At 45.7% G+C, this 18,307-nt stretch overlaps 1 protein-coding gene across 2 annotated transcripts in view; it reads right to left on the reverse strand.

The window, feature by feature from the left end:
• The window catches only part of TEX9 (testis expressed 9), a 244,686-nt gene that overhangs the window by 81,647 nt on the left and 144,732 nt on the right, over positions 1–18,307 (reverse strand). For both annotated transcript variants that reach the window (XM_069222420.1, XM_069222421.1), the window contains one exon: positions 925–1,098. In XM_069222420.1, coding sequence (XP_069078521.1) covers positions 925–1,098 — 174 coding nt within the window. The remainder of the gene's footprint in view (positions 1–924; positions 1,099–18,307) is intronic.

An 18,307-nucleotide genomic window follows, 5' to 3' on the forward strand; every position in this document is an offset into this window, starting at 1 on the left:
GCAAATTCTGTTGCATTCATTTTGCAGTTATATTTCAGTTATACCGATCACTTTTCACATATCCGTTATGTGAGCCATAAACACCTAGAACAACATCTGGGGGTCACTCATGTAGGATTTAATATTTACAAAGTGTGCCCTTATTAAGTAAACAATATCAAACATGGTCATTGAACAAGCTGTAGAAGACTTAAGAGCTTTGAGGTACTTCACAGTATGGAAAAACTTTCAATGCCCTACCCGGTTGGTTAAAAAACAGAAAACTCTGACCTCAAAACTGTTCCTTCTACCCTTCTTACTTGATGGAAATCATTAATAGGTGGAGAATGTTCTACTGCCCTGTGGAGGTATGAAAACATGAGCATGGCAAAATCACACTGTCCAGGACTTCTTTTCAAGTGGTAGATAATTGCGGAGGGGGTGGTCAAAGGTCTGTGTCTCGGCCAAAGTGTGACAGGCATGGGTTTAGGAGGTATTGGAATCTGCATCAAGATATCACTATATTTTTGTCTTAATTTGTAATTTCAGGGCAGCATGCTAAATGACAAAATTTAAACTCATTTTAAAAATATTTTCGGAATTTTTAACTTTCCCAAAATATTCCAGGGCTGAAAGTAGAAAAGTGAAAAAGCTTTCTCGACTATTTTAAGGAATGCTGCATTTTCCCCAACTATTCTAGGACTGGAGTTTTAGTAATAAATTAGCCATCACAGCATCCACAAAACTATCTGCTGCCTTCAGGGTCCACCTTGTTGGTTACAAATGTTGTAGTGATCTTGCTTGCTGATGTCAGGCAGATCAGGTATGCTGCAGTAACTAGCAGGCTGACTATGGCCCAGTCTTTTTTTTCTCTTTCAAGCTGTTTTTTTTTTTAGGATTGAACACTTGCATTTTGAGGAAAGAAAAATAAAATTTGCCACATACCTTTTCCACTGCAGAAAGTTGTTGCTGAAGACCATCGCTTTTCTTGTTTGCTTCCTCTGATAGAGCTTTATACTTTTCAGACTGTGACTGCTGAATGTTAGCCGTTCTCTGCAGCCGAACACGATCGTCCTCAAGGTCTTTTACACGGGACGCTAAATCCCGATTTTCATCTTCCTGGTAACCAACAAGTTATTAGCAATGAATTTATTTAATTTACATAAAACGTTCATGTATATTCACTGTTGAACAATATCACGGAGAATAAATCAAGGTTTAAAAACGGTGGTAAAATTATATGACTGTTTGCTACAATTAACCAACATGCTTGGAAACCAACATTTAAAAAAATAGTCAAGTACCACTCAAAAAACGAATTACTTACTTGAAACTGTGGTTCTCCAGCACCAATATCTGATAGATTCACATGCTTGAAACATTCCCTGTTGCGAAAATGGGTATTGATCTGAAGCTATGAAATAGCAATACAGGCAACTGACGTAAGTAAAGGCATCGGCCAGTGCCCACTTTATTACTACATCAACCTCATTATAAAAGGTCCGAACTTCAGCCAATGACTCGCCTCTCCCTAATGAGTTTGCAACTCGTAGCACAAGTAGTGGAAACAGTCATAAAAAATGACAGAGGTGATCCTTTCTTCGGTGAGGAGCGTGGGTCGCATGTGAATCTATGAAAGATACCAATGCTGGAGTGACACATTTACAGGTAACTAGTTTTTTCTCCAGCATAGGATATTTCACAGATTCACATGAATTAATTAGAATTGCAGGCAGTGTTGACATTACAAATCTATCCGTACAGTACACGAAGATGGTGGGATGTAAATAAAAAGGCTCACCTTATGTAAATAGATGGCAAAGTACTGCCTGTCCCACCTCTCTCTATTTGTTACTGCTCTCTATTTGTTAATGTTTCATGAAGGTGTGTGTTCCACCACACTGCAGCTCTACAGATGTCTATGGTGGCACTGCCGAACAGAGTGCAGCTGAAGTACCAATACTTCTAGCAGAATTAGCTTTTCCAGCTTTTGATGGACTGAAAGTTACTGTTGCTTCCACCCATCTTGAAATGTTCTGTTTCCCACAGAGAACCCTTTATGTGGCGCAAAGAACGAGACTAGGAGTTAAGTTGACTTGCTTTCTTCTTCTCTTTAGTTTTATGCAGAGAACTTTAGGCTTTTTTGATGTCTAGTGAGTCAAGAGGTATTTCTCCTGAAGTAATCTGGTTTAGAAAAACAATGCTTTAACAATAACTGGTTCGTTTAGATGGAACGCAGTCAGTCCTGGAATTTGTTCTCAACACCTTGTCCTTTGAAAATTGTAATTAAAAGGTTCTGTAATGGTGAATGCTTGGATCTCACATTCTCGCTGTTAATGCTAGAAGAAATGCAGTTTTTCAGGTTAGTAATTTTATGGTGGCTTTTTGAATGGGTCCAAATGGAGCAGCCATCGGCTATGAAAGTACAGTATTTAGTTCCCAAGGGGGTGAAGGGGCTCGAGTCAATGTGGATACTCTGAATAAACCTTTTAGGAATTCCTTAACAACTCTCTGTCATTATACATATGGTGCATTTGGAGCGCCTGTGCCCAGGGTGGCTGCCAGGTAAATTCTGATTGAGGCATGTCTAAGGCCAGAGTTCGCAGATAAGACAAATTCAGATGGGCTTGTACTGGAAAAGGGTGAAAACCCTTAGAGTGACACCAGCTACACAGACTTTTACATTTTATCATGTATGTTTTATTTGTTGAGACATCTCTGGCTTGTGCTAAAATGTTGTTGCAGTCCGGTGGGATGTCTAAGTGTCCTAATTCATGGCGGTCATGAGCCAGGATGTCAATTTGAGGGATTGCAGGTCGCGGTGAAGTATTTCCCCACGCATCTGGCGAGGACTGATGAGTATTCCAACAGGATGGGTTGGACCTTTGTTAGCAGCATGAGGCCTGGCAACTAGTACTGTCTTGCCCAGTAGGGTGCTTTGAGAGTCAGCGTGCAGGGTTCTCTTTTCATTTATCAGCTTGGGTAGGAGGGGAATTGGTGGAAAGCGTAGACAAACACCTTGTACCACACTATCAAAAGAGCATTCCCCCAGAAATATAGTTGCGGGTGTATGATTGGGTAATAACGACATTTCTTGTTGCAACCAAATCCAGGTTTTATTTTCTGACAATGACACAATTTGGCTTGGGATCTGCCCTTAGAAAATCTCAGACTCCTTCTGCAATTACATATATTTCTCTAACAAGCAAGGCGTGTCAGCTTTCCCCATGGTCGGTGTTAGGCACTATTTCTCTGCTTATTCAAGCAAGTCTGGTACTAGTGGTTGCTGCAGCCTCAGACAGGCTCTGGCTTGAAGCAACTCTACTCCTACAAACACTGTCATCAGAGAATGAGAATATTCTTAGAATATGATGAAAATCAAGAAACCTTGATGAAGAAGGGGGGGCTATTGGAGTAATACTCAGTGCAGGAGACTGCCTAGGCATTGATGGCCTCCTTTTGATAGGCGATATCAAGGTGTGTCTTAATTAGGACATTTAGGTTTAGGAGGCATTTTAAGAAACTGCAAAACAAATAGGCTGTAGTTGTTGTTGTGGATGGTCACATGATGGACTCGGGCTCTTCTTAGGTGAATGTTCCACGTCTGGAAGTTGACTTCACATCAGAAATTCTTGAAGTCAACTCATATGAGCTCTAGAAATGTCCTGATATTGAAGGCTGATCAATGCAGTGATACTGAGTGGTAACACTCTGAGTTAAATTCAAAGGCTTGCCTAAGAGGTTGTCAGTGGTGGTGGTTCAATTTGGACTCCAAAAGTAAACCTTTCTTCCACGGCTATGATGTTGGTGCAGGACCCTTTGCTGACGTCAACGCCTTCAATGCAAAATGAGAACAACATAGACGGGATGTCTATGGCAAGTTTTTCCTTTCTTGAACTTCTTTCCCTGTAACTCTTTCTGTAGAGTCCTTAGAGGTTGAAGGCACAGTTACAGTGGTAACAGAGTGGTCCCTGAAACCAGAAAAAGATCTGACTGTGAGGCAACTGGCACAACTAGGCTTCATGGAATTCTGAGGCCACTCGACTCTTAAAGGGGGTTGGATGATTTGTTTTAACTATCCTAAAGTTACAGTCTATCAGGCTTCATTCTCCTTTGTCATTATTTAGAAATGGCAGGCAGCAGTTTGTTGTATGGACGTTACATTTGTTTTGTCTTCTTGTTTTTAAACGTACTAAAACTTTGAAAACCTTTGCTTTGATAGACTTCTGCGGGTGCTCCTCTGCACTTGGAGATACCCAACTTTTCACCCTCGTTGATATAAATATTGGATACAAAATTTTCGGGAGTACCCGCATATCAGGCTGCAAAATGGCTGATAAATCTTACCAATTTTGGCATCTCACACACCTGATGTCCTGCTACCAATCCCTAGACATCATCACCATTAACCAAAATAACTATGATGCATGCTCTCTGGCCAAAACTGCCTCATTCCAACATCACCTTATCCGAAAACTAGAAGCTTCTATCCCACCACAGGACTTCAGACCCACGTGTAGGCCTTACAAATGCAGTACTAGCAGGCTTTCCAAAAACACACTGGCCTATCTCAAATGCATCCCATATACACTGCAGAACTACTGGTTAAAGGAGCTACGAAACCTGAGCACAGCACATATTATAAAAGAACCACACTAGTTTCCCCTTAATACGAGAATCCACTTCAAAATAGTGCATATCACCCATAAAGCTTCACATTAGGCCTACTTAGCCATTTGAAAGACATGAAAAAGAAATACTAGAAGCAAATCCAAACTGAAACCAAGATTATAGAAACATTTGATAAAAGATTCCATAAACAATCTCAACTTGCACTCCTTCAGGACACATCCAAAGCACTGCTCAGTTAAATACTATTTGACATGCAACCTTATCCCTTTTACCCAGCTAATCTTCTCATGTTTATTTTTCTTGTTTAATGGGAAGTGCCCCACTATCCATGTAGTTAGATTTTCACTACAAACACAGCAACTAAATAAATAATAAATAAACAATGCAAGTGGTAATATTTTTTATTCCACAAATCTGGTATTCTTTATCTCTGAACAGTAATGTCTAATGTGGACACGACTGCCACACTGGTGTTGAAAGCTTTACTCTGTTAGACGTGCCCCCCTAGACCATGTCAATATTATGGAATCAAAAAACATACGCCCAGGAGCAAAACAGAGCAGCCAAGTCAGATAATCACTTCACCAGATGCATTTATGCAACCAATGACTTAAAGTAAGTACTGCATATACTTTTTCTGAAAACCTACACAAACATCATCTGGGTTATAGATAAATAAATACAATTAAAAAAGTTTGACTCCTACTCGGAAGCATTCCACCAGACCGGTAGGGCCGCTGTTTTGTACTCTGATGTTTATTAGTCATTAATCTCTTCACCTGTGCCTGGGGAAGCCAGAACTTCTTTCATTGTGTAAGGGTTGCCAGAGATCCAAGTGGGTGACAGGCAGTGAAGTGCGCTCCAAGAGTGAGCGGAGCTTGTCGAGCACAAAGATGGCCACAGCCCCCGGGCTGGCTCACAAATCCGTCATAATCCTGATGCAGAAACCACCTCCCTCTTGGCACAACCGTCTGCCCTATATGTACAGACCGGGCCTACCTGGTGTCTGGCGGCAGCACTGGGTAAAGTGCTGCGAGTGTGCCGAGGTGACGCATCTTGTTGTTGACTGCATTCGTTCCCTCTCTCACACTCTCCGGGACAGTGGCTGACCGGGCTCCGCTGCCCCTGACCTCCCTGCTTTGGGCGCTGCAGTGTTGGGGATCTAGTGTGCAGAGGCGCTTGGGCCCTTGGCGGCCTCCGGCCACCTTGCTGTTTGGGAGCGCAGCCCGGGAAGCACAACTGGGAGTCACAGTTGGCACCCATGACTGACAGCAACAGCGCAGCAGAGAAAGTAGGCAAGCTGTGGCGGGGTGACCTGCTAGGCCCGGGCACCTTACATTAGGCCCTCAGGCCCAATGGGGGCAGTGACGCGCTCTTCAGATGCGCCCCTCCTGTGAGGAGGGGGAAGTTGTATTAAGCAGGTGAGCAAGTGCTTAAGGGGGGGCCTGTGGCTGATGGTGACCACCACAGGGCTCTTTTCTCTGTGGCCATACATCTATTAAATCGCACAGTTGTACTTGGCAGTAGACCCACAGAAGGAACTATAGGCATGGAGCATCAAAACCTTCCAGGGGGCAGCTGCTAACATAACACCACCACATTTTTTCTGAACTACATGGGGATTGATGGTCAGGATGTACTTAAGTGAATCCTCAGAGGCAGTGGCAGTAATTGTAATTCTGTAACAGTGTATTTAACAGGTTTTTGCACACATTAAGTTTAGAATTATGGTCCACCTGCGGTCATATATGGCACAGACCGGGAGACATAGCCATTAGGCTGTCCAAACATGCTGGGTTTCTGAGGTTGCTGCAGGGGCACTTAGCACAGCTAGAAAAAGAACTAGTGCGCTGGAATGGCACCACAGCGAGACAGGAGAGCAGGGCCACCTGGGCACAATCATTAAATTGGATGAATATCACGAAATAGCACAAAGTGAGTTGAATCAATTGAGGAAATATGTGGTCACTCACTCGTATGGTGAGGGCGGCAGTGCAATTTTAGAAGATGTGGATGAGCAGAGACACCTCTTGCACACCACTGATATCAGATGAGTACCGTAGGTTCTAAACCACCTTATATGAATCACCACAAACTCACAATGACTCTGCAACAACAGACTACCTTGCCCACATAGCGATGAAATGGCTTGCCAGAGAACACAGGGAACACCTCATGGCATCCCTGCGTCCAGATGATATCCACGCAGCTCTTAACGGCATACCCTCAGACGGGCTTACGTGTTTTATAAGGCATTTCAGGACTAATGTATCCCGTATCCCACCACTCTATATGAGGAAATGGTTGCTGACGGGCATATGTCAATTAGAGCACTATAGAGCACACAGTGCATTGCGAGACTTACGGGGGAGAACATTCTTGAACCGCCTGAGATGCCAGCGTGAACCTCCCTCTTGCAAACCATCATGCCCTGTCAAGTGGTGTCCAGATTCTATGCATATGCATAGAAGACGCACAGGCCGGCTTTACAAGTAAAGAGGGCCTATCCTTACCTTTCCAATGTTACCAAACATGACGCAGCTACTCCTTTATGATCCGGAATTACAGCTTAAAAGTATTTTAAGGAATTCCAAAGGCTGGGCTATGAGGGGAGCAAACCTCACAGTAAAGAAAAATTAGTTTTTTATTAGCAGGACATGTTAAACTTAAAAGTACATGTCCTGCCTTTTACCTAAATGGCACGCTGCCCTATGGGCTATCTAGGACCACTGCTATGGCACAATTTCATTACGATAGAGCATGCTGTGTTGCAAGACTTATGGGGGGGGGGGGAGGGGGGAATCTTGAACCACCTGAGATGCCAGAGTAAACCTCCCTCTTGCAAATCAGCACGCCCTGATGACTGGTGTCCACATTCTACTCATTTGCGCAGGAGGAGCGCAGGCCGGGTGCCCTGCAGGTTAAACTTGACTGGCAGAGATAACTTGGGCTCACTATAAGTGATCAGCAATTAAAGTATTGTTGCACTGCCATAAAAACAATTTCATTGAACAACAGGCATAGACTCTTAAACTTTAAATACGTTATTAGGGAATATTTTACACTGGCAAGACTATCTAGGTATGGCCTGCGCAATAATGCCAAATGCAGACGCTGTGCAGATGAGGTGGCTGGATTTGCGCATCTTGCTTGGTACTGTCCCGGAGTGCAGAGTTTCTGGCAAGCCCTGTTTAAACAACTTGAACCTATTACTGGAGAGTCGCTGGTATTTGAACCATTGATAGCCCTTTTAAGCTATGAGAGATGGACGCAGGCAGCTGTGCGATACCTACCAGTGATAGGCCTACTATTAGCTAAATGCTGGATAGCCCCTCGCTGGACTCCTAGTCCACTCCCCACTTTGAGTGAATGGCACAGAGACATGGCATACTGTAACACACAGAAACATACCGTCAGCTATTGCCACTGTGTAGCCACCCAAAAGATATCTGGGGCACGTACCAGGCATATCTGGCTGCTGCAACTGCAATGGACGACAAAGCGACACTTGATGTATAAATGCGAAAGAAGCATCCAATAGGATGAAAGGGTCCAAACAGGATATCTTCCTGTGTGAGATGCCTTTATTCTGAGCTGTGGGAACTGGAACCGGAGGACATGGACCCAAGTCCTCCCTTGATAAACAACACTACTAGAACTGGTAGGTTCCCACACTTGAGATATAATGTTAATGGTGAAATTCCAAATAGGGAAAGAACAGACTAAGGGGGTCATTCTGAACCTGGCGGCCGGTGGCCGCCAGGGCCACCGACCACGGGAGCACCGCCAACAGGCTGGCGGTGCTCCCGAGGACATTCTGACCGCGGCGGTTCAGCCGCGGTCAGAAAGGGTAAACCGGCGGTCTCCCGCCGGTTTACCACTGCCCGTTGGAATCCTCCAAGGCGGCGCAACTTGCTGCGCCGCCGAGGGGATTCTGACACCCCCTACCGCCATCCTGTTCCTGGCGGTTCGCCCGCCAGGAACAGGATGGCGGTAGGGGGTGTCGCGGGGCCCCTGGGGGGCCCCTGCAGTGCCCATGCCAATGGCATGGGCACTGCAGGGGCCCCTGTAAGAGGGCCCCGCTTGTATTTCACTGTCTGCTTAGCAGACAGTGAAATATGCGACGGGTGCAGTAGCACCCGTCGCACCTTCCTACTCCGCCGGCTCGATTACGAGCCGGCTTCATCGTGGGGAGGACGTTTTCCCCTGGGCTGGCGGGCGGCCTTTTGGAGGCCGCCCGCCAGCCCAGGGGAAACCTCAAAATACCCACCGCGGTCTTCCGACCGCGGTACGGTATTTTGGCGGCTCCCGCTGGGCGCGCGGTGACCGCGCCCGGCGGGAGTCAGAATGACCCCCTAAGTCTCTTAAGTCCAAATCAGTACACTTTAATCAGTGAAACAATAGTATGTTAAGTTCAACTTGTCGAATGGTGCGCTTGAGTTTTGAAGAAAAGGTGATATGTTCCAGAGAGGAAGTTGGGAGTTCAAATGAAATTGCTGCCAAGGTTCAGTAGAGTATCAGCCAACACGTGTTTCACCCCGTATTGCGAGTACGCCAGGGCTTTCTCAAGGCTGTAAAAGAATATGCTGATATAAGACTCAAATAAGAGGGACTCCCAAACAGGTCAGTACACCCAGACGGTGAATGCCCTAAGTGCAAGAAAAATAAGCATGCACCATATTTGTAGTGCTCCTATTTAAAAAAGAGAGAAGAAGGGAAAATGTGAACCACAAATAAAAGTGTCCCAAAACGTGAGAATCACCAAGAAAAAATATATAAACACCTTTATATGATGTATATACAAAGCATACAGAGTCTTAACTGTGCCCTCTTAAAGGAACAACAAATATAGGCGAGAGCACACAGAAGAAAGACTAACATCATCAAATCCCACTAATATGGATCCGTGATGTTGAAAAATACAGACAACCATCCCAGGGGGGGTTAAGGAAAACATAAAGGAGAGAAGGACGTTGTGCTGGCACTCAAAAGTGAGATAAAGGTAGTCCAAAGTAATCACCAAAGATATGATGGATAAAAAGGAAGGATAAAGACCATGCATCACATGTGACTTATCCAAAAGTCAGTTACATACCAAGGTAAAATAAGAGCACATTTTCTTCAGGCACAAATGCCAAGATGGATATAGCAATGCTGTACACAAAAATACATATCACATAAGTGCATCGAGCTAACAAAATGACTACAAATAGATGCTTAATGCAAAGAAAACGGCGAAATATACAGTATGTTGCCCACGCAGTTATATCCAATGAGAAAAACATCCCCACGTCTTGTGGGCAAAAAAGTAGGAAAAGAGAATCATTGACATGGTCAAATTAAAAGATGTGCCCCAATAGTTTAAGTGGAACAGAGAACGAGATGTGAAAAATAGAAAAATACTGACAGACGGTAACTAAGAATACCGGAAAAAGAGAGAAACACCCTTAATGACCCCCTTTGAATATGCGCAAAATGTAGAGAGTACAAAGCTCAAATTCTAACCTGGTACAAGAAGCGGGCAAAAAGTTCAAAAGTCCGACGCGTCCATTTTCTAATCTTCGAGGACGCGCTGGAGAGCACTCCCGTATTTGTAGGCAGTAGTCCTTCGTCTGATTGTAAAGTATCAATACAGACGAAGGACTATCGAAACTGCGATAAATGAAGGACATCGTCAGAAGTTTCAGCGCCATCTTTGAAGAGGATTTACAAAGCGAAGTAAACCCTGGGTGAAATATACAAATAAAGAAGGCAAGAGAAAATGACCAGGGAAAACGAGAGAGAAAAGAAAAGTAAAAATCAGACGAAAGTCGTATATTAAGAATAGAAAGTGGGGATACTAACTCCATAATGTGCTGGATAAGAAAAAAGAGAAGAAAGAGAAAAAGAAAGAAAAAGAAAAAAGAAAAAAGAATCAGGTACAACATTAGAAATCAAGTAAATAAAGGCTAGAAACATCACGTTCTAAATGGTGGAACAGATAGAAAGCGGTTGTTATTCTGACAATATGTTCCGCTGTCACATAAGGGAGGCAGTTGTGCTAGTTCCTTCTGCCATGTCCCTTATGGGGGGTAACATGAGTGGCTTAATACATAAGGGGAAACAAGTAGTACAATAACTACTATTTACAGTAACCAGTAGTACCACTCATGGTCCTTATTTAAACCATTGTTGACAGTGTCATAGTGAATGATCATCCGACTTTCCTCTTGACGTAGACGTAAAGGTAAGTTACCCCCCCTCGGGGACATTGTGATGCGTCGAAGGCCACAAAAGGTGAAGTTTCGTTCATATGGATGGTGTTCATTATAATGTTCCACGAGCTGTGCCTTGGCTTCCAATTTTTTGATGTTGCGATAGTGTTCTTGAATTCGAACTTTGAGAGGACGAATGGTGCTACCGATGTAAACTAATTGGCAGGGACATTACTTTAGACTACCTTTATCTCACTTTTGAGTGCCAGCACAACGTCCTTCTCTCCTTTCTGTCTTCCTTAACCACCCCTGGGATGGTTGTCTGTATTTTTCATCATCACGGATCCATATTAGTGGGATTTGATGATGTTAGTCTTTCTTCTGTGTGCTCTCGCCTATATTTGTTGTTCCTTTAAGAGGGCACAGTTAAGACTCTGTATGCTTTGTATATACATCATATAAAGGTGTTTATATATTTTTTCTTGGTGATTCTCACGTTTTGGGACACTTTTATTTGTGGTTCACATTTTCCCTTCTTCTCTCTTTTTTAAATAGGAGCACTACAAATATGGTGCATGCTTATTTTTCTTGCACTTAGGGCATTCACCGTCTGGGTGTACTGACCTGTTTGGGAGTCCCTCTTATTTGAGTCTTATATCAGCATATTCTTTTACAGCCTTGAGAAAGCCCTGGCGTACTCGCAATACGGGGTGAAACACGTGTTGGCTGATACTCTACTGAACCTTGGCAGCAATTTCATTTGAACTCCCAACTTCCTCTCTGGAACATATCACCTTTTCTTCAAAACTCAAGCGCACCATTCGACAAGTTGAACTGAACATACTATTGTTTCACTGATTAAAGTGTACTGATTTGGACTTAAGAGACTTAGGGCCTGATTCTAACTTTGGAGGACGGTGTTAAACCGTCCCAAAAGTGGCGGATATACCACCTACCGTATTACGAGTCCATTATATCCTATGGAACTCGTAATACGGTAGGTGGTATATCCGCCACTTTTGGGACGGTTTAACACCGTCCTCCAAAGTTAGAATCAGGCCCTTAGTCTGTTGTTTCCCTATTTGGAATTTCACCATTAACATTATATCTCAATTGTGGGAACCTACCAGTTCTAGTAGTGTTGATGTATAAATGCACCTTGAAGCGCTATGTTCTAATTAAAGGGACTGTGTATAAATGGACTCCAGTGAGTAAGGAGCCACCTAATATGTATGCTGAAGGCTTTACAATTATTATTATACATATGAAAACATTGCAAATCATATCTATGCCGTTCAATTATCACACTGTGTTCCTCATATTGTAGACAGAGCCCACTATGTCACCTCCAAATGGTGAAAAGACTGCCAGAAGGAATGTTCAACAGCATGTTAGCCAATAATTGTGTAATGCTCCTTTTACTTGGTTTGCCTGTATATGTAGCTAGGCCAACGGATTAGAAATATATTTGTATGTTTGGTACAAAATTTAATTAAATAAAGATTTATTTTTTAAAGTGCGCTCCGCTACACAACAACTTCCTATGCTGGAGAGAAACTGTGGGGTAGAAACAATGTTTGGTCTTCCTGTGAGAAATTATCCATGAGCACAAAGAAAGTCTACAGGCTTTTAAACCGAATAGAGAGAAAGCATAATCATTTCTCTTGCTGAAACCTAGATAAATGTTAGATAGGAAAGAATTTCAAGTGGCTGTTCTACTTGCTCAATGTCTCCCAGTCATTCAGCCATAATGGAAAAGAACAGAAGACAGAAAACGTACCTACCTTTCAAACAGCTATAATGTCCTTCACATTTTGCCAGAAATAGCCCATAATATAGAAGCTAAGAAAACAATCATGCTAAACAATGGACATACCACATCTAAAAAGCAGCTAATTCACAACATCATTTAAACATAATTTAAACATTTGAATTAACCCAAAGAAACATCACAAACTGCACAAACCAGAGATTATGGAATAGTGCTACCTCTCGATTTACAGGGGTATAAGACAATCTACGATTTAAAAATGGTAGAAAAGACTTGTTGGTTAGGGGGCAATTAAAAGGAGAAGTGGAAGAGTATTTGTTACTGTATTTTTATTATTTTTCACGATGCAGAACTAACAGTCAAAACAATCAGTGCTTGAGTTGTAGCATTACAATTCTCTTCAGAAGAATCTTACTCTGCGCATGCACTCCAGAAGGGCTTATCACATAACATACAAACCAGAGGTGAAATCTGTCAGATATTACAAGTGATCAATAACAATTAGACCAGATCTGTGAGCTAAAATTCTAGAGTCAACACAAGTATCTCAATGGTACTCCACCTGCCTGGTCATCAAATCACCTGCAGAAATGTGAGCCTAGGTCTCTCCCTCCACCCCAGCGTCCTCGTCCATAAATGGATCATCAGTTTCATTAAATTTGTCAAGTAAGTGGGCCCAGAGCATTAACTTGTCAGACGCTTTTTCATCTGTGCAAGCCAAATGCATATGTTGCACTTCTGCCACTCCCCACTCCAGGAGGTCCAGCAACCACTAATTTACCAATAGGGCCCAGGTTCCCATCCACCCAATTGTTATCCTGCGTTTCCCCATGAGAAAAAGCTAATAGCGCAAGCCTGTGGGGATCCTATCACCTGAGGGCTTCCTCACCACTCCCAGGAGTCCAGCTGTAGGTGAGAAAGGAATCTCTAACCCTGTGGCCTCCTGTATTAGAGGTATCACCCAAACCTAAAAGGAGTAAAACCACAGCATATTCCCAAGCTAAATGTAAAAAGGTGGCATTTATGGCCACACAACGGGGCAATTGGCCTCTCTAGTTGGATCAATTTTGTTTAGCTTTTGAGGTGGTATGTGTGCAGTGTAGGAAATTAAAGTGCAGTAATTTAAATCTGTTATTGCAGGAGATCGAACCGATTTATGCTGTAGCCCTATCCTAGTCAGCATCCTCAAATGGAACCCCAAGTTCCCCCTCCCAGGCATCACATGCCAGAATGGGGCACTTCTTCCTGTCCTCCCGAAGAACTCTATAAAACAATGTAATTGGGTGTCTCCCCTCCACCCACATAAGCAGGCTGTCAAGGACCGCGAGGTCTGGGGGAGGGGAGTGGAGTGGGGGGTGGGAGAGAGGAGGGGGGTGGGGTGTACGGAAAAGTCACCCAGAGTTCCTGTGCCACTCTCTCAAGCCGGGCAATAATGGAGAAATTGACCAGGCCCACCCAAACCTGTTCCGGGAGACAGGAAAGGATATAAACCTCTCATCTGGATACAAGTCTCCTACCAGCTGACATCCCTCCGCCCTCCTCACTCCATGGACATGTCGACATCCATCGCTCTAAAGGCCTCTATGTCCCACAATCATAACTCCCTAGGAAAGGGAGCTACCCCAATAACCTTCTTTACCACCTTCTCCCAGAGCCCGGCTGTGTATCTGACCAGGTAAGGGAGGGGTTGTTCCGACCGACCTCCACACTTCAATATTCTGGGCATTGTGTCTACCCCATGCTGGGTTCCCTGAAGTATCTTCTCCCAATTGTCTGTGTTGATTAGCTACCACACAGCATGTTGCAAATGGGCTGCATAGTAGTAATATTGTATATCTGGCATGGTAAAGGCGCCCCTCCTCCAAATCCCTTCTAAGGATGTCTAGTGCCACTCTGCTACGTTTACATGCCCATATCAGGGGAACCATTAGAGTGTCCACGAGCTTCAAGCGGTGTAGGAAGTTGGCTCTGTATGTACTATTTCAAAGTGAGAAATAGTGTGCACAGAGTCCAAGGGTTCCCCTTAGAGGTAAGATAGTGGCAAAAGTAGATAATTCTAATGCTCTTTTCTGTGGTAGTGTGGTCAAGCAGTAGGCTTATCAAAGGGTAGTGTTAAGCATTTGTTGTACACACACGGGCAATAAATGAGGAACACACGCTCAAAGACTTACTCCAGGCCAATAGGTTTTTAGATTGAAAAATATATTTTCTTAGTTTATTTTAAGAACCACAGGTTCAAGATTTACAGTTAATACTTTAAATGTACGGTACTTCACTTAGATATTTTAGGAACTTTGAATGAAAGCAATATCCCCAACAGTCTTTGTAAAAATGGCAATAAGCTATTTTCAAAGTGGACACTTAGGGGGTGATTCTGACCACGGCGGACGGCGGTCGCCGCCCGCCAAGCGGTTCCCGCCGAAAGACCGTTCCGCGGTCAAAAGACCGCGGCGGTCATTCTGGCTTTCCCACTGGGCCGGAGGGCGACCGCCGAAAGTCCGCCCGCCAGCCCAGCGGGAAACACCCTTCCCACGAGGACGCCGGCTCAGAATGGAGCCGGCGGAGTGGGAAGGTGCGACGGGTGCAGTTGCACCCGTCGCGAATTTCACTGTCTGCAAAGCAGACACTGAAATTCTTCGTGGGGCCCTCTTACGGGGGCCCCTGCAGTGCCCATGCCATTGGCATGGGCACTGCAGGGGCCCCCAGGGGCCCCGCGGCACCCCCTACCGCCATCCTGTTCCTGGCGGGAGAACCGCCAGGAACCGGATGGCGGTAGGGGGTGTCAGAATCCCCATGGCGGCGGAGCGTGCTCCGCCGCCATGGAGTATTCTCAAGGGCAGCGGGAAGTCGGCGGTACACCCCCGACTTTCCGTTTCTGGCCGCGGCTGAACCGCCGCGGTCAGAATGCCCAGCGGTGCACCGCCAGCCTGTTGGCGGTGCTACCGCTGACCTCCGCCATGGCGGTAATTACCGCCAGGGTCAGAATGACCCCCTTAGTATAAAAATCAACAGTTCCTGGGGGAGGTAAGTAAAGGATAGTTTTGAAGGTAAGTAAAACACTTCCAAGTCTCAGGTTTGGGACATAGGCAGCCCACCGTTGGGCGTTCAAGGCAACCTCAAAGTTACCACACCTGTAACTCATGGCCGGTCAGGTGCAGAGGTCAAAGAGGTGCCCAAAACACATAGGCGCCTATGGGGAACAGGGGTGCTCTGGTTCCAGTCTGCCAGCAGGTAAGTACTTGTGTAAGGAAATGCCTCCTTGGCATGGTTGCCCCCTGACTTTTTGCCTTTGCTGATGCTATGTTTACAATTGAAAGTGTGCTGAGGCCTGCTAACCAGGCCCCAGCACCAGTGTTCTTTCCCTAACCTGTACTTTTGTATCCACAATTGGCAGACCCTGGCATCCAGATAAGTCCCTTGTAACTGGTACTTCTAGTACCAAGGGCCCTGATGCCAAGGAAGGTCTCTAAGGGCTGCAGCATGTCTTATGCCACCCTGGAGACCTCTCACTCAGCACAGACACACTGCTTGCCAGCTTGTGTGTGCTAGTGAGGACAAAACGAGTAAGTCGACATGGCACCCCCCTCAGGGTGCCATGCCAGCCTCTCACTGCCTATGCAGTATAGGTAAGACACCCCTCTAGCAGGCCTTACAGCCCTAAGGCAGGGTGCACTATACCATAGGTGAGGGTACCAGTGCATGAGCATGGTACCCCTACAGTGTCTAAACAAAACCTTAGACATTGTAAGTGCAGGGTAGCCATAAGAGTATATGGTCTGGGAGTCTGTCAAACACGAACTCCACAGCACCATAATGGCTACACTGAAAACTGGGAAGTTTGGTATCAAACTTCTCAGCACAATAAATGCACACTGATGCCAGTGTACATTTTATTGTAAAATACACCACAGAGGGCACCTTAGAGGTGCCCCCTGAAACTTAACCGACTGTCTGTGTAGGCTGACTAGTTCCAGCAGCCTGCCACACCAGAGACATGTTGCTGGCCCCATGGGGAGAGTGCCTTTGTCACTCTGAGGCCAGTAACAAAGCCTGCACTGGGTGGAGATGCTAACACCTCCCCCAGGCAGGAGCTGTGACACCTGGCGGTGAGCCTCAAAGGCTCACCCCTTTGTCACAGCCCAGCAGGGCACTCCAGCTTAGTGGAGTTGCCCGCCCCCTCCGGCCACGGCCCCCACTTTTGGCGGCAAGGCTGGAGGGAACAAAGAAAGCAACAAGGAGGAGTCACTGGCCAGTCAGGACAGCCCCTAAGGTGTCCTGAGCTGAAGTGACTCTAACTTTTAGAAATCCTCCATCTTGCAGATGGAGGATTCCCCCAATAGGGTTAGGATTGTGACCCCCTCCCCTTGGGAGGAGGCACAAAGAGGGTGTACCCACCCTCAGGGCTAGTAGCCATTGGCTACTAACCCCCCAGACCTAAACACGCCCTTAAATTTAGTATTTAAGGGCTACCCTGAACCCTAGAAAATTAGATTCCTGCAAACTACAAGAAGAAGGACTGCCTAGCTGAAAACCCCTGCAGAGGAAGACCAGAAGACGACAACTGCCTTGGCTCCAGAAACTCACCGGCCTGTCTCCTGCCTTCCAAAGATCCTGCTCCAGCGACGCCTTCCAAAGGGACCAGCGACCTCGACATCCTCTGAGGACTGCCCCTGCTTCGAAAAGACAAGAAACTCCCGAGGACAGCGGACCTGCTCCAAGAAAGGCTGCAACTTTGTTTCCAGCAGCCTTGAAAGAACCCTGCAAGCTCCCCGCAAGAAGCGTGAGACTTGCAACACTGCACCCGGCGACCCCGACTCGGCTGGTGGAGATCCAACACCTCAGGAGGGACCCCAGGACTACTCTGATACTGTGAGTACCAAAACCTGTCCCCCCTGAGCCCCCACAGCGCCGCCTGCAGAGGGAATCCCGAGGCTTCCCCTGACCGCGACTCTTTGAATCCAAAGTCCCGACGCCTGGGAGAGACCCTGCACCCGCAGCCCCCAGGACCTAAAGGACCGGACTTTCACTGGAGAAGTGACCCCCAGGAGTCCCTCTCCCTTGCCCAAGTGGAGGTTTCCCCGAGGAACCCCCCCCTTGCCTGCCTGCAGCGCTGAAGAGATCCCGAGATCTTTCATAGACTAACATTGCGAACCCGACGCCTGTTCCTACACTGCACCCGGCCGCCCCCGCGCTGCTGAGGGTGAAATTTCTGTGTGGACTTGTGTCCCCCCCGGTGCCCTACAAAACCCCCCTGGTCTGCCCTCCGAAGACGCGGGTACTTACCTGCAAGCAGACCGGAACCGGGGCACCCCCTTCTCTCCATTCTAGCCTATGTGTTTTTGGGCACCACTTTGAACTCTGCACCTGACCGGCCCTGAGCTGCTGGTGTGGTGACTTTGGGGTTGCTCTGAACCCCCAACGGTGGGCTACCTTGGACCAAGAACTGAATCCTGTAAGTGTCTTACTTACCTGGTAAAACTAACAAAAACTTACCTCCCCCAGGAACTGTGAAAATTGCACTAAGTGTCCACTTTTAAAGTAGCTATTTGTCAATAACTTGAAAAGTATACATGCAATTGAAATGATTCAAAGTTCCTAATGTACTTACCTGCAATACCTTTCAAACAAGATATTACATGTTAAATTTGAACCTGTGGTTCTTAAAATAAACTAAGAAAAGATATTTTTCTATAACAAAACCTATTGGCTGGATTTGTCTCTGAGTGTGTGT

The sequence above is a fragment of the Pleurodeles waltl genome, chromosome 3_1 (assembly GCF_031143425.1).
Source record: "Pleurodeles waltl isolate 20211129_DDA chromosome 3_1, aPleWal1.hap1.20221129, whole genome shotgun sequence".
In the NCBI taxonomy this organism is placed as follows: Eukaryota; Metazoa; Chordata; class Amphibia; order Caudata; family Salamandridae; genus Pleurodeles; species Pleurodeles waltl.